Source organism: Filicampus tigris, chromosome 8 (assembly GCF_054856515.1).
Source record: "Filicampus tigris isolate MCC_2025a chromosome 8, RoL_Ftig_1.0, whole genome shotgun sequence".
Lineage (NCBI taxonomy): Eukaryota > Metazoa > Chordata > Actinopteri > Syngnathiformes > Syngnathidae > Filicampus > Filicampus tigris.
This window is the reverse complement of record NC_141224.1, coordinates 10998234-11020616: the sequence shown is the minus strand read 5'-3', so window position 1 is coordinate 11020616 and position 22383 is coordinate 10998234. Positions and strand designations below refer to the sequence as shown.

Here is a 22383-nt window from a genome sequence, read left to right as displayed (position 1 = left end):
TATAATTCATTGGATTTAATGGCCATTTAACTTACCAGCACCAACATTCGGGACACCTGCAGAATCTGAGATCCTGCTCATCTAAGAACTGAGTTGTGTTTGCATGTTACTCTTCCTCAAACTGCACTGTTTCACTTAGAGAGGTGTTTCGAACATTTTGACCCTCTTCAGTGGCGAAATAAGAACAACCAAAACACATTGCAGTATGACCAATGCAGTTCTACACCACTGCAAAATTACAATCGGGATAATCGTGTTAAACTAATACCGCTGACAGTTTCAACGAAATCTGAGCACTGTTGTCTTTAAAGCGGAAGCCAACCCAAACATATTTTTTTCAAGAATATGTTCTCGGCAGGCCCACTAGTTGAAACACGGCATTCGGATTAATTTTGCGTTTGTGGAATATAAATTAAGCAGCAAAATGCACTCGTTTTTAGCCATCTCTGGGGGCGGCCATTTTGTCTTCTGTCGACTGAAAATGACATCACAACTGCTCACAACGACCAATCACGACTGACCTGTTTTCTGAATCTGATCCGTGATTGTTCGTTGTGAGCAGTTGTGATGTCATTTTCAGTCGACAGAAGACAAAATGGCCGCCCCCAGAAATGGCAAAAAAACGAGTGGGTTAACACTTATTCCACAAACTATTTATCAAAATGTCCCGTTTCAACTAGTGGGCTTGTATAGAACATACTCTTCAAAAAAATGTTTACATTGACTTCCCCTTTAAAGCTGAATATTTAGTAGTTCTATTTTGCCAGACAAAATAAAGATGAAATAGATTTTTTTTTAAATAGTCCCATGTAGTCTTGGAGGCAAACAGTGATGGTTACTGTTACTGTTCCACGTGAGAGATGGTGGTTTGAAAGGCAAAGGTGATGTGATCTCGGGCGTGATCGAGGTAAGGGTCAGAGAAGGTGCGGGCGTCTCCGGAGAAATGTCTCCACTGCATCAGCTCGGACATGCTGAGGTGCTTCTGGGCCGAACCGCCGTGGTCACGACCAAGCTGGCACGGCCGATTGTCAGAAGCCTGATTTTCTTCCTGTTTAATATCTGAGCAGAAAGTTAAAATAAGATGAGTGTGCGAAACTGCCAAAATGTGTTTTTTTTTTTTTTAACCAATTAAAAATAGGCCTACCGTTAACTGAGCCGTCCATGTCACATTTGCAGTTCAACAGGTCATGAGTTAGAGATGGCGTGTCGGTCAGGCTGAAGAGATCTCGTAGCTCGCTGGTGGAGAAGCTGGCGTGCTCTGAGCCTTTGCCGAGGTCCAGCACTGTCCCAGAAAGCCCTTGTTTGGACACTTGCCGCTGGAAAATGCGCTCCTCAATGGTGCCTGAGAGGATCGCATAACCCAACGAATGAGTCCGCTTCCCAGTGTGCCGCATTTTGCATCCATATATTGGCCAGAAATTCCCAACAACTGCATCCAAATTATCCAATTTAACATAACTGACATGAAAAGTGAATATTGGTTTCCTACAAATAATCTATCTTTGTTAATCGATCTACGCCAGATGCGTAAATTGACTGAACAATTAAATGCTCTTCTTATCCACTAGTTGCCATTCATATAAAGAACACCAGTTAAGCCATTACTTAGTAAGTTCATTGAAACAAGCTCATCATTGTTGCAGTAAATATACTTAGTCGTATTTTTATTTGGTGAGATTTTTCTAATGTAAAATATGTGCTTCTGCTCAATAAAGTTGGGGAAATATTGCACTAGGCCACTGCATTGCATCTTAAATAATAAGAATCTTGTTCGCTAAATCAAAGAAAATGAGTAGTAGACAGCACTACTAATCATGGCATATAAATGATAAGCAGTAGCGATGTACCTCTACTGTCAACAGGGAAATTGCATTATTACAACCACTACTGTATAAATGCTGCTGAAAGTGTCCCATGTTTCAACCCATTTCGGAAATATTTGAGCATTACTCTCACTCTTCTGTTTTTGTTTGACTTTCTTCCCCTACTTTCTGCCAAGGTCTTGGAAGCATGTGATACCAGAGTGTTCAAATGGCTGTTTTTCACAGATTAAAAAAAATTAAAATCATATGATTTAAAAGAGAAATGATCATCCTCCCAGTGAACTTCATTTGGGGAACCAACATTTTGTGGGGAAAAAAAACCATGTAGGATGCACAAACAAGGTACAGAAATAAAATATGTGCAAGCGCATGTAATGTACACAGCCATGTCCAGTGAATTACAGTAAGCTGATACCTGCAGTCAGGAGACGGTAGGTGCGCACGGTCTTCTTCTGTCCGTCCCGCCACACTCGTGCCATAGCCTGAACAAAACAAAGTAGCGAATGTTCCAATGCAGCAAAACAAATCATAATCATCTAGGATTGTTTTGATAGTTTTACCTGAATATCGGTGGCCGGGTTCCAGTCAAGGTCGTAGAGTACCAGGTGGGAAGCCCCCACCAGATTTAAGCCTACGCCACCAGCTTTGGAGCTGAGCAGAAACAGGAAACTGGGAGAGTAAGGACTGTTGAAGCTGTCGACCAGCCGCTGCCTTTGGTTGGTGGGCGTTTGTCCGTCGAGCCGACAGAACGTGTAACTCATGTGCACGCAAAGCTTCTGGAGCATGTCCAGCGTCTGAGTGTAGTTGGACACGATAACCACCCTGGAAGAGACACGAGCACTGTCATACCTGAAACCCGACAGAGACGACAACAACGACATACCTGTCCGACGGACTGAACTTTTTGATGGTCTTCAGGAGGTCCAACAAAACCGAAAGTTTCCCCGAGTCATCAGGGTTGAAGCTATCTGAAGAGTAGCCGTCTGGGAAAAACTGTGCTAGGCCTTCATATAACGAGCTCTCATCGAAATCACGCCTCATTTTGTCCTAAAAGCACATCGCCGCAAATAAATCCGAAAATGAACAGGACTTGACTGATTCAGTGAATCAAATGTTCAATCCAAGCCGAACAGTCTCACCATGACGGTGGCGTGAAGCAGAGCAGGGTGGTTACACAGCTTTTTCAGGGCGGTGATGCAGGCCAGGTGAGTGTGCGTTTGCATGGAGCCCTGAAGGCAAGCTCGGAAGACTCTGTGGCCGAGGAGATGCGTGTAGGCCTCTTGCTGCGGCCGGGACGCTCTGCAGAACAAGGTCCAGTCCAAGCGCGGCGGCAGGTAGCGGTTGATGATCTCCTGCGTCCTCCTCAGGATGAACACGCCGGTTAGTCGGGAGAGCTCGGACGCTCGCTCGTCCCCCAAAGATCTGTCCTCCTATTGGCAGAACGGCATATCGGTTTCATTTCACACATTGACTTGGTCTCAATAAACGAGAAAATGGTGGTAAACGAGCTGGCCGGGAGCAGAGGCATCTGTGGTTGAAGCCAAAGTGTGGCAGAGTTTTTACTTTCCGGATGTGGATTTGACACCTCTGGAGAGGAGTGAGTGCGCGTCACCTCTGAGCAGGAAGGCTGCCTGGAACGAAGAATGGGCTCTTCAAACACCTTCCTGTAGGCAGCGGTGGAGCCGAGTATGCCCGGATTGACAAATTCTATGATGGCGTAGAACTCCTGCAAGTCATTCTGCACCGGGGTGCCTTCAAGATATATTCAGTAAATTTAGCGAGAGCTTGTCGATTCCTCGCAGCAGTCGAGAAAGGTGCGGCTCAAGCACACCTGTTAGTATGACCCTGCGAGTGCAGCTCAGGCTGCTGAGGGCCGAGGACGTTTTGATGTTGCTGTTCTTTAATCTGTGACCCTCGTCGCAGATGATAAGACCAAATTCCACTTTTTGCACCTGAGAACGCAAAAGTGGCAGTCAGCAGATGTCTTTCCACATGATTGAAAAGTTGTAGACAGGGCGGGTGGGGCAAACCTGTTCGAGGCAGCGCAGGAGCATTTCGTAGCTGATCACAAGAACATTGTGCAGAGGAGACAAGAGGAACTGCTCGATCCTGTGGTCCTTAAAACGGAAGTCAACCCAAACATATTTTTTTCAAGAATATGTTCCCAGAAGTCCCACTGGTTGAAACACGGCATCCTGACTAATTTTGCGTTTGTGGAATATAAATTAAGGAGTAAAATGCACTCGTTTTTAGCCATCTCTGGGGCGACCATTTTGTCTTCTGTCGACTGAAAATGACATCACAACTGCTCACAACGACCTATCACGGCTGACCTGTTTTCTGAATCTGAGCCGTGATTGGTCGTTGTGAGCAGTCGTGATGTCATTTTCAGTTGACAGAAGACAAAATGGCCGCCCCCAGAGATAGCTAAAAACGAGTGGATTAACACTTATTCCACAAATGCAATATTTATCAGAATGCCCTAGCTTGCATAGAACATATTCTTGAAAAAAAAATGTTTGCGTTGACTTCCGCTTTAATACGACAACAAGCAGTACAACAAGCAATAGACAACGAGAATGAGAAGAGTAATGCTAGTCAATTCAATCACTGGTCACAATATGAGACATGCCTACATAATTTAGTGAGATGATAAGTCAATACTTTTTTGTGACAGTCAGGTGATTTCCAATATCAATTATGTGCCTTGGCTCAATCTCTTTCCTCACTTGATCTACTGTGAAAACCTTGATCCTCTCACGGCCCAGCCACTTGTTGAACTCGGCGCCCCAGTTCTGTACCAGGCTACCTGGAGTAACCACCAGCACACGCTTGGCGACCGCTTTTCCTCCATACGGACCCTGCCTGAGCAAAGTCCAGCAGAGAGCCACGCTCTGGAGGGTCTTGCCCAGACCCATCTCATCAGCCAGGATAGCCCCGTAGCGTCCTGCAGCTCTGATGACACAAACACACTGCGATTATTTGCGTGGACTCAAAACCACAGAAGGGCTCACAAATTAGATATTCGATGATACCTCATGCCCATGACACATTCATAGAGAAAGAGCAGGCCATCCCTCTGATGGGGGCGCAGCTGAGCCGTCAGGTGCGGGTCAACCACGACATCAACCACAGGAAGGCCTGACTTGTTATTAGACCACTGGTGGTTGGGAGAGGGCCGAGGCATCACCAGAGCACCTAAGAAGGATGAAAAGGAAAACCTCCTTTAAACCTCCACTAGTTGAAACAAGGCATTCTGATAAATATTGCGTTTATGGAATAAGATTTAAATCACCCCTATTTAGCCATCTCTGGGGGCGGCCATTTTGTCACTTCTAGCGACTGAAAATGACATCACAGCTACTCAGAAGCCGAGCCGTGATTGGTCGTTAACTGATCCCTGAGTAGTTGTGATGTCATTTTCAGTCGACAGAAGTGACAAAATGGCCGCCCCCTGAGATGGCTAGATTTTGCTGCTTAACTCATATTCTACAAACGCAATCTTAATCAGGATGTCGTGTTTCAACTAGCGAGCCTGCTGGGAATATATTCTTGAAAAAAAAAAAAGATTTCCCTCTTTAAATATAAAAAGAACCTGATTGAATAATGTTATTGAAGACAATGGATGGAGAACTGATTGAGTCTACGCACCAGCTGCTTGTGGATCATGGCGAGGCCTGCAGATTTGTTCCTCCCTTGGTTGCGATCCAAGATGCTCTGCTCTCCCCGATTGCGTTGGGGGGCAGAAAGGTTTGGATGCGAGGCGATGTGAAGGAGGGGGAGCCGTCTTTGGGAGGATGTCTTCTACCCGCGCTTCTTGGAAACAACGTCCCGTAGCAAAAGTTTCCGCGGATATGACTCCCATCACCTCCACCTCTTTCGCTCCGATCATCAGGGTCTCTCCCTCAGCGAGAGAGGCCAGCACTGACATCTTGTAGCCGCTACCTATAAGGACAGGCAGTGCCATGACATTATTATTATTTTCTATACATGTGCATCCCTACCAATATGTGAAATGTGGAAAAATGGTCCTAAATTGCATACAACAAAAAAATGTCCAGTATCTTTGTTCATCTATCCTTGCAAGCGACGTATAGTGACATGAAGAACAATGAAATGATCTTCCAATAGATACTAATGGATATCTACCTTTTGACAGCCAGAATATCTTTGCGTTCAACTGAACCGGCCCAGATTTCACATAAAGTAAATTTTGAGTAAATTGAGATGGGATCATCATTACTTCAGCATACTTGTACATGGAGTACTTTTCCCACCTGACTTTGGGCTGGGTACAGCCAGGGCTCATCGCCAGAATACACGGAGAAAAACCCACGCTAGCAGATGGAGAACAGGCAAGCTCTACACACAAGGGCCTGAGCTGAGATTTGAACCTCAAGTTTCATTCTGAGTCGTTTGCTCACAACAACAAGCTGATTCAGAGAGCTACAAAGAAGTCAGGAGGTTCTAAAACGCTCTGTACTAGAGCATTCTCTAGCCGGGCTCCGGTAGTATGGAGTGCTCTACCTGTGTAAATCAGAGCGGCTACCTCTATAGAAATGTTTAAATCTCGATTAAAAGACGTATTTCTGAACTCTCATATATGATTAAAACACAATTAGTCTGCAACTAGTTCCTTGCCCTGCTTCATGACCTGTCATCTGGACTTTGGCCTGTTTTACTGCCACTTCACTTCTAGATGGCAATGAGCGAGGTGAGACGATTGCGGTGAAGAATTCTGAATGGACTGTCCGGGACATGAACTGAGGAGGACCACTTCGTTAGAGGTGTTACAGTGAAGGATTCTGCATTGACTGACCAGTTCTGGTCCGGAGGAGAACTACTTCGTCAGAGACTACCTGTGGCACTTTATTTCATTAAATTGACTCTCACACTGTGTATACTAACATTGTAGAGCATCATATCAAGTGAGAGATGTTTCCCATTAGGCATCCAGATAATACTTGAAGAAAGATCTCTCCATCTGTGACCCTTCTCAAGGTTTCTTCACCCCCCCCACTCAAAAATTGGTTTACTCAGAGTTTTTACTTGACCGGATAGGGAGGTCTAGAGTAGGGGACATTGTTGACGTTTGTGTACCGTAGGCCTGTAAAGCTCCTTGAGACAATGTAACTTAAAAGCTCCATGAATAAAGCTGACATTGGTTCATAATATCTCACCCTGTCCAATGTCCTTGCCCTCCATATCTTTCAGGGTGGCCGTGCGACCCCTCGTCACCAGCACGGCGTCCCCCTCCCAGCGTTTGTGTTTCTTTTTGCTGGCCTTACACCACATGACGCTGAAGTACCGCGCCGTGTCCGGGTTGCATTCTGTATTTGGGACTGCATTTGACACGGCACATCTTTGAGGGAGGCCTGTGGAAACAGATGCAAAATAATCAGTGATGAAGCATATCTTGGGCGCACAGGCAGGCCCCATCAGCAGATGTCACTGTTGTACCAGTTGTGCGCACTCATGTCCACATCAAAGGCATTCACGCGAGTTCAATAAGAGTGCTCCCCTTGCAGCATTTGGACAGAAAAACAACTTGAAATGTCTTTGAAAAACAGGCATCCAAAAAGCAGTTTAAGTGGAGGTGTGATTAAAAAAAAAAAGTTAATTAAAAAATTGAATTCTCAGTTTAGTAACTTTCTTTTTAATAGAAAAAGACAAAACCAATGGACAAACAAAAACTAACAACACCCGACATTAATTTCCCCAAAATATAATACAATAGTCCGTTCTCTTGTATTCAGTATCAATAATTAAGGTCACAACACAAATTCTGCAGCTCTCTTGTTTCACTGGCAACTGATTTCATTTTCAAGCCATTTTTTTTTAGCAACACACTGAAAATGATATGAAAATGTACAATGGAACCTCTAAAGCTGAACGCCTGGAAAGTGGGAGGCCAGACAATCATCATGTGACATCATTTGAGACTTCAACTCAGTTAGCATATAAGCAATCAAATTAGCTTTGCCTTTTTACTTCTCTTTACTTTTATTGTGCTTTGTTGTATTGTTGGACTTTTGATTATAAATGTGTAAGAGTTAAAAATGGCCCACTGTGTTAAGTAAACATGTTTTATTTTCCATCCCTTTATTTGAAAACAGGACTTTTTTTGTATTGACAGTGCATTCTTTTTCCTGCGCTTATATTCTTAATATGATTCGATTTCTGGTTTGGTCCGCAACAGGTCAGAAAAAAGGCAAAAATTATGATTGTTTTCCAAAGTAAAAGCAGATGTTTGTCATCGTCTTATTTTGATGAAACACAGTAAGTCTGCTTTAATCAAGGACTAAAGAAATCTGAGAATATTTACTGTTGAGAGGCAGAAATTCTAAGGATTTGGACAATTTTAGGTCTCTAAACGATGAATCAATTATCATTAATAAATATTGATTAATTTTTGTAATCAATAAGTTGTTGATTCATAATTGCACCTATGCGTTGCTTTAAGGCTCACTGTGAGATATTTTAGACAGTTTAACAATTTAAAATAACCAGCAGCTTGACTGAAAATGTTGATTTTTTTACTGAATAATGGCCAAGATCTTATTCCAAATATTCAAATTACATAGATCTTCCAAATACCACTTTAACAGAGTTATATACTGGTGACAGATTCAGGCAGAAATTGGATCGGTAAGATGCACATTGTTATTTACAGCATATTGCATACCATTAGGAAATGTTTGCTTTTTTAAAAATATATATATTTCGGACAATCACGACAGCATTGGTTTTACAATAACAGCAACATGAGCAGAGACTGATGACAGGTAGATGCTCATCCACCACATGGCATGGAAGTTTGATTTTAGCGCATCATCATATGGTTAGAAAACAAGATTAGATACGACCCCTGAAGCTGTGAGTTTGAGCGCTATGTAAATGATGTGACATCATTGTAGCGCCACACAGTGTAATCCGTCAATTAATTTTACAAAGTGTAGTTAAATTGAGGATGTCCTGTATTTTGTCCCCTTTCCTCATGGCGCCCTTTGTGTCTTTTCTGCTCTTTCTATTCCCAGTGCCCATACTGTAAAAGTGAATATTCTGTTATGACTCATCCTTGGACTGCAATCTTTCAACCTAAACTGTAGGGACTGTACCATCGCAATAGGGTGCTAAAAAGAGTTATTTTGTAGCCTTTCAAGACCTTTGACAAAGTCAATGTCAAATACTCTGAAACTGGAAATGGGTCTCGGCCGGCATGTTCCTTCTTGCTAAAGAGGGATGGGCAGTCCATGTCGAAGTCGGGCCACCTTCAGCTTCTCCACTTTGATCTTGGTCCTCAAAAGTTCCTCCTCCAGCTGCTGCTTCCTCTTAAGCCCCTCCCTCTTCTCCTCAAGGTACATTGCCACCTTCCTGTGATTGGCTAGCACCAATTCGTGCTCCTCTTTGGCCAGGTGCAAAGGGCGGAATCGCTCGGGCTCGTGATGAGGGTAGATGTTGTTCGGGTAGATGTTGTTGGGGTAAAAGTCGTGGTGTAAAGACAGCGGCGAGGCGGAGAGGGGGATGTTGACAGACGAAGGGGCGGGAGACGAGGACGCGTCATAATCCCGGATGCTGTCTGCGTCCTGTTCTCCCATCAGCTCCGGGCCCGCCTCCAACCCCGGCTCTGCGTGCGTGGACGGAAGTGGGAGATCTGGAGGCGGTTTTACATCATCTTCGGTGTCCAGATGGACCACTTCATTGGGAATGGTGGGGACGGCAGCTGAGTAGTCCTGAGGGCCAGCCAGAGAGGCGCTGCTGCCAGGAGGCTCGATGGGAGATGGGTGCTTAATGTATAATAATCTGAGGATGGACAGCAGACACGAATAAGAAAACAACCTACTTGTGGTTTATTGAAACATTAAATAAATATCGTCAATTCCACTGAACGCCTTCTTCATGCATCGCGTGGATGAAAGCACAATTTGAAATTCACAAATTTTCTGAAGCTTTCCTCTATTATTCACTCAGAAACCCACCTATTTGCATTGTTGTGCTTCTTTACTTACTCAACGACTTAGAAAACTGCAGTTTGTTTACATTCAGATTTGCTTGTAGAAAACATGAGACTTCATGCTCGCATGATTGCTAGATAAGTTTCAGGCCTGCTACTGATCAGTGGGGACTTCAATAATGAACATTATTTATAATTTATCTTTTTTATTGAAGTCACAAGTTCAATCTTATGTAGAGCATTTTGTTACAGCTGTGGTTAATTAAGTTCAAGTTGCATTTCTAAGTGGCTCTAAGATGGTGCTAAAACCTTGTGTAAGTAGGAATTGGTCTCAAGGAAGTACATTGAAGTGATGAATCTCAACTGAGAGACAAGCTTTGTATGTTGGAAAGGAGTTTCAGCGTTAGGTTTAACCTGGGTTGTTTATGGAAATTACAGAGTCTTTGTCATGTGTGCATGTAGACTATTTTTAAAAGTAATGTAAGATTAGTTTTAAAATGTCTGAAACAGTTTTGAGATCATAGTCTATGGTATATTTACAATTAAAGATTAACACAGAAAATTACAAACAAATTTTAGGGGAAAGGCAATTATTTGCGAGTTTTCATTATTCGCTGTAGAGGTGTACCTCAGGGGTGGGTTAAGTATGGCCCACTCGCAACATATGGTATTTACATTTACATTATCAAGACTTCTGTAATACCTGCTGCATCAATTTTTAACATTTTTCATAAAATGGGCTCAAGTGTTTATTAATTTTTAAATATATTTTTATTCATTCATCTTAATCAAATCTAGTCATTAATTTACCGTTTTTTTTTTTTTAATCAATATACTCCTGTAAATCCAGTACTGAAATAAACAATTTTACATGTGGTTTTATTTAACTATTTGTTAATTGATAATAAAACAATTTAGAATGAATTACTATTTTATTACAACATAAACTCTTACATACACATTTTGTTTTTAAATCTCATTGATGAATGACCTGGCTCATTCATCTGTCCATTTTAGAAATCTAATGTGGTCCTTGAGCGCAAATGTTTGCCCATCCCTGTTCTGCCAGGTATAAGTACATATTGAAGTTTGTAACATCAAGTAAACAACAAAAGCCATAAAATGAAAAAGCAATACTATTTTTGTCATTGTTCTCAAGTACCAAATCAAAACACAAACACGTTTTAAGCTAAACTTTAAACGAAAAAATCTCTAGCTCGGGACTCATGCAATTTAATTATCACCAAATCTCGTTCTGTTGTAAATAAAAGAACATTTCTTAAGACTACTTGGTTATATACTGTATAATGAAAGGAAAATGCAAATTACTTTCCAGGTAGTGTGCAGTCTATGATTTTCTTTCATTGTTCTCTTAAGGCTAAAAATCCCAATAAAAATACCAAAGTGTTTATAGCATTCCGTGCTGAACTCGTTTGTTTTGCCTATAGCAATAATCAGCTGCTTGTTCTGGTGAGTCACTGCGTACCTGCGCAGAGCCAGGTCCTTTTCATGGATGGGCACATGTTGAAACAGGTGAGGGATCATCTCCATGACTCTCCTGGTTGGCTCTGAGATGCTCGCTCTGTACTCCGGTTGGGCGTGCCTCCGTTGCATCACTTCCTGTTTGGCTGACTCCTTCAGCCGCTTGTAAAGGGTTCTGAGGCCCTGCGCTGTGCGGTGGGGCCTGTCGCCCCCGAGGGCGTTGTACTGCTCCGCCACAGTGTCCCAGCAATTGTTCTTGTCCACGATGACCGCATGTTTGTTAGTATGCTCCTCCAGGATGCGAACGTGAGGCCGGACAAGCTTCAATAGGTCCAGCTTCTCCGAGAGGGTGAAATTGGAGGAGCGAGCTTTTCCCACCATGCTGGAAAGGAACACCGAACCGGATGCCATCTTATAGCCCCAGTCAGGCCTTCAGCTGTCACCAACCCCACCTGTCTTTTCTCGTCCTGCTGTAGGATTCTCTTAGTCCACCGAGACATAAAGTTAACACCGATCTAACAGCTCCACATCTCTTTTTCCTCCTCTTCCCATTCTAAATCAAACACGGGCTGTGATCTGTCACAAGCGTGGAACCCTGCCACTCCTTGGTTTCCTACCTCTGCTTCCTTGCACAAGAAAATCAGGCTTCTGCCGTGCACAATAAGAATCAGGCTTAACTAGGCCAGCCTCGCTTAGGCCCCCGCCTACCTCCCAGGGTTTTGGATGAATTCCTCCCAGCTTAGACTGACGTAGCTAAGCCGCTTAAACCCAGCCCGACCTACTTACAGCTCGGCCTCTCTAAACCTCAAACCGAGCACAGCGAAGCTACGTAGTCTCAACACACAACAAAAGATGGTGACACACATAAACGGGGGGAAGGGGAATTCGGTGGATATTAGTTTATTTGGGGTCGGGAGACTGTTCTGCTAGAAGGAGTGTGCGGCGCGCGTTTAACTAACTACACACAGGAGGGAGTTTAAGAGAGCGCGCTGCGCATGCGCGTGAGTGAGGATCGGATTGATGCTACATGCTAATAAAACCACCGCCACGAGCTATTTATTTACATGGCCGAATACTGCGAATGAGCCCTCCGTGGAGGGGGGAGCGGAGACACTGGCTTTTCTCGCCGGGCAGGGAGCCCGCTTGCGTGCTCGCCACGAGCGGAGCACAGAAATCAGACCCCGCGGCTGTGGCTGTTTAGCACCGCCTTGGGTCTAGCACTCTCCACCGAGCGCGCCTGTGTTTTTATGCATTACCAACAAAATACGAGAGATACGCGTGGTTTCATTGGTTTGTGTCGACTCCTAACGAGTTTAAAATAGGCTGTAGTCGTGTCCGTATTTTTAAACAAACAACAGTGTTTACATTGCTGGTCTCGGCTGAGTATCCACCAGAGGGAGACTCCATGTCTGAAAACAGTACAGTACAGTGAACCCCTGCCTATTCGCGGTTTGCTATTTACGGAGGTTTGCGCTTTTTACAAGTTGTCCCATTAATGACGGGGACGGCAGTTTTTTTGACAAGACAGAACCACTGGAATCAGTTCAGTAAAAAAAAAATGATTTCAGTGAATCGTGCAGTGTTTTATTATTCACTTCATAATCCTGCCCTGAGGTTCACATTCACTCTGACAAGTTCACTTGTTGAGGGACTGTGTAGTATACAGTCACATACAGACAAAGCTTTACTTTGAGTGGTATAGATGCACTAAAATTACTGCACGGTGAATGCAAATCCTCTCTTTTATACCGTGGGGTTTACTAAATATTGTAAAGCAGGAAAGATTTAAAAGAAAAATCACAGCTGTCATACAGTATGTTAAACAAGAATGGCAGCTCCTTATTCCACCTTGCATCCCGGCCATTAAGTGGCACTCTGGCTGGTGCTCCTAGCTTCGGTAAGAAAGAAATTGAACCATCGGATCTGCAGTCAAGGTTCACACCCGCTATCAACACTTTGAGAATCACTACATTCATGGATTCACATTCATCTGTGGTTAGATTAGCAGTTTCCAGATGCTTAAATTGTTGGCATGATTCTATGGAGTGGCCTCCCAGATCCGCAGACCTCACCCCACTTGAACATTCTAACCACAGTTTCACCAAGGTGCCGTCCCTAAAGTCACCACAATAAAAACACAATAATATTTCTTCTTCTATTACTACTACTATTTTTTCTTCTTTGCATTTTTCATTCTGTGTTGCCCATACCAAGTTCATGAAAAAAAATGCCGTGGTGCACAATACTGCCTCTCGCAAGTCAGTCTTGGTACTACGGCAGACTTCACAGAGTCGCGCCTCTCTAGTGGTTGTGCACAAATTTCCAGGTTACCCATGGTGGGTGCGTCAGAGTCTGGACAGGAGGATCGGCATACTTTGAAAGTGTGCAAGCCATTAAAAAAATAACTTAAGTGCAAAGAGAATATGGCCCAAAGAGTAGTTGTAAAGAATACACTAAGGGGAAAGTAGTGACCAAACTGTCCATTTGCAAAATGTTCTTTTTGAAAATATTTGACTAACTAAACAAAAACTCAATCATTTAACAAAGTCGGTGCCTTACCGGTCTCTCTGTTGTCTCGAGGTGTTGTGAGCTCCTGTGAAGCAGCACTCGGTTCTGTCACAGCAACGTTCTCCTTACTTTCAGTTGCACTGAGTACTCGGGCCAGAGCCTTGGACAAAGCTGGTGCTGCCTGGACATATGCACCTTTGTCGGGAGGTGGAGCTGCTGGACTTCTCTGGACCTGACAAGCAAGTAGTTGTGTGAGAGACGATAATCTGAACAGTTCTGAAATATGAACAGTGCATAATATGTCAAGGATTCTCACTGTATTTTTGCTCTTAGAGGGGAGACATTTTACCAAGGACTACACTCATAATACAAAATCCAATTAATCAAACAGTAATACTGTACCATGTGTGTCCGAGGTGGGCTTGCCTCACCTGAATAACTCTAATGAAAAAAAGAGCATGTGAGAGCCACAAATCCTGCACATACGCAGGGATGCCAAATTTATGTGAAACGTCATAATCATATGAGAGCTTTTCATTGGCCCACATCTAAGGTATGGAGGAGTAATTGAATGAGTATGTTTGTTTTATTGGCGCACTGGCCCCCATAAACAGGTATTGATTTTTTTAATGATATTTAATGATACCACAATTTGTTACAAATTATTTTGCGGGCCCCAAGTTAGGGCTGGCAGACCCTAGTTTGAGAACAACTGCTAAAGAAAGTTTACCTTATTGAAGGCATTGTCCAAGCCAAATTTGGAGCATTGGCTCATGGATTCTGCACCAGTACATGAAGAAGTAGCTCCAGGAGGCATAAAACGAGGCTTTTTCGCAGCATTACCCCGTAGCTGGCTGGGAGCTGCTGAGCGCCTCATTTTATCTCCTGTATCCGTTTAAAAAGAACAGAAAACAAGTTATTAACATTATTTACACACCATTGATTCCAAACCACTGTGTTGTCATCACTATTTCAGTATTGTATATACTTTTTGTGACATTTCCGTTTGGTGGTGTGAAGTGAAATTTTTCTACTGTAATGTGTTTTGTCTTAAAAATGGTAAGAAACACCTTTTTTGCTGAATAAATTATACTGGTATTTTACAATCATTGCAATTGGCTCAACAGTACAGAATGGAAAAAGATACGTAACTCTTCATTCGTTACTGGGATCATGATTCATTCCTAATGATGTTTTTTACTTTAAGTTTCCTTTTAACTACAACTTTCCTTTTGAGTTCGGTCGGTGTGCCAATAAACATTACAATTTATATAGTTGAGTAACCTACAATGCACTATCAAGATTACTGTATTTGCTGAGAGGAAATATCGTTGTACGCATTTGTCATTGAATACAGACGTGAGCCAAAACCTGAAACTGTCAACACATCTAGCGCAGTCCGTCATTTGCAACAAACGAGCTACGGGTAGGCTAACTTGACCATGACATTTTTTTAAACGATGACGTATAAAAACCGCATTTGCTACAAGTTAGAGAAGTCACCATTCGTAAAATGTTAATACTTGAGCTTCCCTTGTCTTTTCACTACTCTTGATTTGTTTTCTTCCTGTTTTTTTTCCCGCTGAGTGAGCTGTGAAATGTGATTGGTTGTAAAACAAGGAAGTAGGTGAGACGAAATAAGAAAGGGTGCGTTTGTTTTGTTGCAGCGTTGTGGGTAAACACCAAATTTTAACGTGTAGCCAGTGCTTGTGAAAAATGCTGTCGCTCCTAATTTATGTTTCGATACAGTTAAAAGCAGAGGTCCAGACAATAAAAACCCTGCCACAGTTTGGCTTTGGCCACAGGTGCTTCTACTCAACCGGCAGCCCGTTTACCTGTGCTCTGGATAAACCTGGATTTGCCATCGCTGATTAAAAGTAAAAACGAACGCGCTACAGTATGGGGTATCATTTGTGCCAAAAATATGTTACGTGTCGATGATAAGTGTCTATGTTATATTTCGATGACAAGTGTCTATGTTATGTGTAGATGATAAGTGTCAATGTTATGTGTAGATGATAAGTGTCTATGTTATATTTCGATGACAAGTGTCTATGTTATGTGTAGATGATAAGTGTCTATGTTAATAATAATGAAGACCCGTAATAAGTATTTCTTGATTTGTTTTCCTGTACTTCACGTCATGGGCGCATTGAGTTCAATGCCTTTGGCATTACTGACATCTAGGGGTAGAAACAGCGCACAGCACATAGATAGACTGGAGCTCCAAAAAAAAAAAGAAATTAATAGATGCTGCAAATAACTGATTTTCAAAAAAGACATACCCAAAAGTTGATCCCGGCTTTAAATAAAGCGGCGTTGTGTCGCAACGGTGGTGGGAATGAGCTAACAGGACCGCATGCATACTTTTATACATATTATTTTATTTTATTTATAATAATTTTATTAAACATTTACACTTATCATGGACGTCTAACACAGACACGTATCATCTTCACATAACATAGACACGTAATCCACAGGTAACATAGACACGTATCATCGACTCATAACATAGACACTTATCATCGACACATAACATAGACACTTATCATCGACATATAACATAGACACTTATCATCGACACATAACATAGACACGTATCATCCACACATAACATAGACACGTCATCCACACATAACATAGACACGTATCATCCACACATAACATAGACACGTATCATCCACACATAACATAGATACGTATCATCGACCCATAACATAGACATGTATCATCGCCATAACATAGACACTTATCATGGAAGTCTCACATAGACACTTATCATTGACACATAACATAGACACGTATCATCGACACATAACATAGACACGTATCATATTGTCTGACAAACACTTATCATCGACACACAACAGACATGTATCATAGATGTCTAACATTGACACATAACATAGACATGTGTAAACGACATAACATAGACACTTATCATGGACGTCTAACATAGACACTTATCATCGACACATAACATATTTTTGGCACAGACGGAACCCCATACTACTGGAGAGGCGGGTTCGAATTAAAACCCATGTGAATGAATGAATGAATAGTTTATTCACCAAGGTGATGCAAACATTTTAAAATATTTTGCGTGAAAAGCAAATTATTTTAATAAAGTATTGTTTTAAAAGTGCAACATCACCACCAAATCCTGTTCTGTGCTATAGCGCGTTATGAAATATATTGTATCACCTGGAAATTATTAATTTTGTATAAACAATAAGAGCAATATCGAGTCAATCTGAACCTAACATGCATGTTTTTGGAATTTTGGGGAAAACCCAATCAAGCACAGGGAGAACATGCAAACTCCAAGGAACCCCAGAGCCGAGATTTGAGTCCCGAACCTCGGAACTGTGACCTTACTGTTCTGTATAGGTTAAAAAAAAAAATGGTAGCATGCAAATGAACTAACAGATCTGTACATGCTGCAGCTATCCAACTCACTGAATGCCCTTGCTGGCTTCTTGAATAGCGACATGTACGGAATTCTCTAACGCATTCGCATTCACTTCAATATCTCTTCAAGATAGCAGCATGGTAAATGACTGGTTAGTACATCTTCCTCTAAATTGTGAGGTTCTAGGTTCATTTCTCAGATGGTCTTTGAGTGTAGGGTTTTGTATGTTCTTCTTGTCCTTATGTGGCCAGCTGCTCAAATTTCCACCCACATTCCAAAAACATGCACGTTAGATACATGGAAGAAATTGCCCATAAGAGTGTGAATGGTTTTGTGTCTATATGTGCCCTTGTTGTGATTAGCAAGCAACTACAATTTTGACGCAACTAAAGCGAACAATATATTATTGAGTGTTTTTAATCAACAGATTTGAATGCTTCTGACGCTATATGTGTCGAAAAATTACATTAACCCAAAATAAATGGATGGGATGTCATGCATGTGTTATGGTTTGTTGACTTTTGACGTCATCTGATGTTGTGCAGTCTGTAATCCAATCAAGGAAGGAGAGAGTTTAATCCAAGTTAATCCCACATCCAGAGATAGAGAGAAGCCTACAGGGAAAGGCAACGGTAATCTCTAACTGCAACGCCGTTAAACAGCTCATCTGGTAAGAAAGGACGAAACTGTCATGTGAGTGTCAACTGTTATTGTGTCTCATTTGTCGCTCTGATCTGGGTCCGACTGTCGTTTGACAGCTGCCGTCCTGTGTCCCAAAACCCTTTGTTGTCAGGGATACCGCTCCATGGAGATGCACTCCCAGAGGCAGGGGCGGGATTTAGGAGAGAGGGGACCCTCGGCTTGATGGAGCAACAGGGAAAGAAGCCGGGAAGAGCGTAGCTCGGTGGTTAGAGTCAGCCGTGGAGGTCACCAAATCAACAGAAAGAAGAAGATTGGAACATCAGGTGAGCACTGGATGTTATTGGCATGTAGTCACTGCTGGCCAAGCCTTTATGGGCCCCTAAACAGAAAATGATACCAAAACAAGTGTTGTACTTGTATAAAGATTTTTGCATTACCAATTCAACGTTTAATGTATTTTCAAAAAAATCCTTTTTGGGGGGGCTCTGAACAGTCGCTTAGTTTGCTTCCGCCTACTCTGTGTGTTCAATTGTAATTCTTGCTTTTTTTTCCAGGATGGGTTATGACCTGGAGAGATTTGTGGGCTACGTGAACGAGGGCCTCCTGTGTTGCGTGTGTCGCGACGTGTTGCGGCGCCCCCTACAGGCGCCTTGCGAGCACGCCTTCTGCAGCGCCTGCATCAGTAGCTGGCTGCTCCATCACCACACGTGTCCCGAAGACAGGCAGCCACTGGACGTCGGCAGCCTCAAGCCTCTCTACAGGTTGTGTGCAAGTCGGTTGGTAGTATTCATATTGCGGCGAACAGCTCGATGTATGTTCTTACAAGAATGAGGCAGCAAGGCCTAACACTCTGAAACAAGTTCAGCATACGTAGAAGTCTATGCAGCCGCTATTTCCCACTCCTGTGATCTATTGTGGCTGCTCTGTGGGACAATTTGGAAAGATCACGTTTTGAGTCTCGCAAAAAAAAAAAAAAAAGAAAAAAAAAGCAACTAGTTGTGGAGGAGTAGTAGTCTGCTTCCTGAATACTGTCTAGGTGTCCTGGAGCAAATCTAAAGAGGTGCACCAGTGGTGTGCACCCATGAAATCTTACATTAAATTGAATTAAATTAAGGACGTTCTGAGTTAAAAACTCAGCCTTCCTGTGCAGAGTTTGCATGTTTCCCTGTGTTTTCTCCAGCTAATATGGCTTCCTTTCATATTTCCAAAACATGCTTGTTTCATTGATGATTACATTTTCCATAGGTGTGAATGTTACGCTTTGTGTGTGTGTGTTGACAGGTACATGCGTAACGATCTGAACCGTCTACAGATCCGCTGCGTAAATGCAGGTCAAGGCTGTGAGGCGGTGTGCTCATTGGAGAACCTTCACACGCATGAGGAGGAGTGTGACTTTGCCTTTGTATCGTGCTCGAACTCAGGTACGGAGACTTACTTTTGACCACGGTAAATCATTCACTATTAATATATTTCTAAAATGGCGTAAATTGATATCTATGTGTAGTGTAAGGGTAATCTGAAACCTATGGCGATCGATGTGTGAGTACAACAGGTGGCTCCATTGTCGCCATGGTGACCATATGAACTAGTAAAGGATCTACGGGGCTTGTTCAGGGGGTCAACTTCCCATCATTCTTTCATGGGTTTTTGTGTACAAACCATACTATTGTTCTCTCAACATGAGGGCAACACGTTGCCGACAGGAGGCGACTACATTTGTTACCAATGTGGTAGGTATGGCGAGCGTGAGTGCGTGCATGCAGTGTGGAAATTGTTACATGCTTCAGTGTGCTGCTTTTGGCTGCCTGTTATCAGTGTGCTTTATTTTTAAAACTAGTGTAGCATGTTGGCATGCTGGCGGCAGCATCGTGTTTTGGGGTTGGCTCCAAATCATGGCTCAGCTTCAGAAAACAGGAGAGCCGTAATTAGTTTTCAGGTGAGCCGTGAGTTGTTATCTGAGTCCTGAGCAACTTCGATGTCATCTTCAGTTGACAGAAGTGACAAAATGGCCGCCCCCTGAGGTGGCTGAAAGTGGGTGCATTTTACTGCTTAATTTATATTTTACACACACAATATTAATCAGAAGGCCATATTTCAACTAGTGGGCCTGCATAGAACATATTCTGGAAAAAAAACATGTTTGGGTTGACTTCCTCTGTAAAGAAAAGACATTGTTGTATCACTGATATGGCCCAATGCCAGCCACCCCCAAAAATATTATGCACTGCACTGCTAGGTCCACATTTTTATGTGTGAAATTAAACTCTTCCGGTGCATTGCAGGGTGTCCCGCACAAGTCGAGAGACGCGGTTTGGAGGCTCACCTGTCAGAATGTAACTTCTGCAGCCGAGAATGTCCCAACGGCTGCGGCCACACGCTTCTCTCCACCGAGCAGTCACAACACAACTGTGTGGCAGAGCTGCGCTCCGAAGTGGAAATGCTGCGGTAAGTAACCATGAGTGGACCAGGACTTCAACCTGTCACCTATCAGAATTCACATTTAAACGTGCACCCATCATAATTCTTCACATTTAAATGCGCACCCTGAAGGGTTGAGATGCTGTGCAAGGTGGAGGAGGTGAGACGGGAGATGGAGTCTCGGTTGGACTCGCAGAGGAGACACATGGTGCAGAAGGAGTCACTACTGAAGAACGAAGTCGAGGAGGTGAAGGTAACTTGTCCACAAATAACCACAACTTCAGCTTCAGCTTCAGCTTCAAGCCCGATAGTCTACTTCTACTTTCTCCAGATTTTGATGGTTTTTATTACCCATAGGGAATAATGGAATTTTAATTAATTTGTTCAAAGGTAGACTGTATTCATCATAAAAACAGACATAAGAAGTTCCTGTAAAGTGAAAATAAATGTCTTCTGAATTTGACATACCGCAGAGGAGTGTTGTTGTTAACAACCCTGCCAAATTTGAATGACTAAATAAAAGCATCAATTATGAAAAAAACTGTTGATAAAATATATTTTCCATGACCTGGAAAAATGGCTACTACTTAATCTCGCGTTTTTCTTTTGCCTTACACTAAACATTACTGTATGTTTGAGTCGTGAAAATATATCCAAGCGCACTGGATCTTCGCGTAGCTTTTCTAGACTGACAACGAGGTGCTCTGAAGTCACTACGTTGAATGTGATTGGTTAATTCTGAATTCAGCTGCATCCCACATTTCACCCATCATTAGTTAATTATAATTACACTGTAAGCAACAAAATTTAAAAATGATAATCATAATATTAACACAATAAATTATTTAAAAAAAATTTTTTTTAACTTTACCTCATCTATGGTCCATTTTAATAGTCCAATGTGGCTCAATTCGCAATTGTACAACCTCTAGGCCCTGGAATTTATTAATTCTTATTTCTTTATTAATTAATTTAGAGGTTATGAGAACCTGAGGGTAATTGGACATTTGCAGTGATTTTTTATTTTTTTTTGTGTGTCTCTCCTGCGCAGGGCCAGTTGTCCCGTGTGATCTGTGACGTGCGTGCTCTGCTTGGAGCAGAACGAATAAGGCGACAGGAGCTGGCGGAGATGGAGCTGGAGAAGAGAGAACTGCTGGAGCTCCTCAGAGACCTGCACCCCGCCAGGAATCAGCAGTCTGACAACCAGCTGGCCAGAGGGCAGCTTCTGGAAGAGCAGCAGACACCCAGATGGGAACCTACCTACGAGCCACTGAGGCACCGGCGGAGGGAGGCTTCTTTAAATCTATCCAGTCTATCGCTTCACTCGTCTCAGTCTTTAAACGGACCCAGTTGTCCTTCTTCACCTCAGCCGGGTGAAGGTGCGCGTAAGAGCGGAACCCGGAGTCTGACGCTGGACTGCATCAAGAAGAAGAACCGTGAGGTCACAGTTATCTGAGCAGACCGGATAGAAGAATCGTGGCTCCATCTGGTGTGCACAACTTGGCCGCTGCGGTCGACATATTACAGTCATGCGGACACAAACAAATATAGTTTCACAACCAACTACAAAGTGACTCAGTAACCTGCAGTAATAATCGCAAAATGCAAAATAATTTTTGCAGAGGATTAAGAAAATATAAGTAAGTATTCTAAATTCATGTTCAAATAGTCATTGCTTAAAACATTCAAACACTGCCACGTTATTCGTTAGCTCATCAATGGTGTTTCCCGTTCTGTTAGCATTAAGATAGCAGAGTTAGAGGCAATGTTATGTTTACACAATATGCAATTCTGTTTCACATTTAGTTTCACAGTAAACTTCAAAGAGGAGTGGCATTAAACAGCTTGAGACCTCTTTTTTTTCAAAAATTGTCATCTATCCATCAAACAGCTGCTTGTTGTGAAGTGAGTCGAGTTCACTGCCAGTATACAGAACCTGTATCTAAAAATTTGGGGAGAGTTAGTATCTTGGGTCACTCGTATGTCAAGGCACCACTCTATTAACTCATTCACTGCCTTTGACTAATTTACTTGTCTTTTTACAGTCCAGCCATTCAATCCCAGGAACTTATTTATATTTTGGGGAATTTTTTTCAAATGTTAGGGTAAAGTACTAAAAGAGGGTCTGAAATTGTCTGGCA

The 22383-nt window shown here is 42.6% G+C and overlaps 3 protein-coding genes across 9 annotated transcripts; 1 reads left to right on the top strand and 2 right to left on the bottom strand.

Annotated features, from left to right (window-relative positions):
- Window positions 1–590: 590 nt before the first annotated feature.
- On the bottom strand, window positions 591–20492 carry rad54b (RAD54 homolog B). Of its 6 annotated transcripts, none has more exons than XM_086038402.1 (16): window positions 20148–20492; window positions 14498–14652; window positions 13819–13999; window positions 7004–7198; window positions 5475–5768; window positions 4859–5021; window positions 4553–4778; window positions 3854–3940; window positions 3655–3775; window positions 3436–3575; window positions 2963–3253; window positions 2707–2870; window positions 2384–2645; window positions 2239–2305; window positions 1145–1342; window positions 591–1059 (listed from the first exon to the last, which is right to left on the bottom strand). In XM_086038402.1, exons 2-16 carry the CDS (start codon window positions 14642–14644, stop codon window positions 842–844), a joined length of 2754 nt encoding a protein of 917 aa, XP_085894528.1. In that variant the 5' UTR covers window positions 14645–14652; window positions 20148–20492; the 3' UTR covers window positions 591–841. The 6 variants fall into 6 exon arrangements, with proteins under 6 accessions (XP_085894528.1, XP_085894529.1, XP_085894526.1 ...); XM_086038403.1 differs by lacking the exon at window positions 20148–20492 and adding an exon at window positions 15603–15623; XM_086038400.1 differs by lacking the exon at window positions 20148–20492 and adding an exon at window positions 15303–15353 and having other exon boundaries at window positions 14498–14654.
- LOC147143661 (fibrinogen silencer-binding protein-like) lies at window positions 7487–13943 on the bottom strand. Its single transcript, XM_086038406.1, has 3 exons — window positions 13819–13943; window positions 11264–13611; window positions 7487–9626 (listed from the first exon to the last, which is right to left on the bottom strand). Exons 2-3 carry the CDS (start codon window positions 11668–11670, stop codon window positions 9056–9058), a joined length of 978 nt encoding a protein of 325 aa, XP_085894532.1. The 5' UTR covers window positions 11671–13611; window positions 13819–13943; the 3' UTR covers window positions 7487–9055.
- Window positions 17747–22083, top strand: rnf41l (ring finger protein 41, like). 2 transcript variants are annotated; one of them, XM_086038404.1, is made up of 8 exons: window positions 17747–17875; window positions 17976–18147; window positions 18379–18585; window positions 19106–19245; window positions 19528–19554; window positions 20107–20269; window positions 20375–20495; window positions 21294–22083. In XM_086038404.1, exons 3-8 carry the CDS (start codon window positions 18380–18382, stop codon window positions 21696–21698), a joined length of 1062 nt encoding a protein of 353 aa, XP_085894530.1. In that variant the 5' UTR covers window positions 17747–17875; window positions 17976–18147; window position 18379; the 3' UTR covers window positions 21699–22083. The 2 variants fall into 2 exon arrangements, with proteins under 2 accessions (XP_085894530.1, XP_085894531.1); XM_086038405.1 differs by lacking the exon at window positions 19528–19554.
- The last annotated feature ends 300 nt before the right edge of the window (window positions 22084–22383 follow it).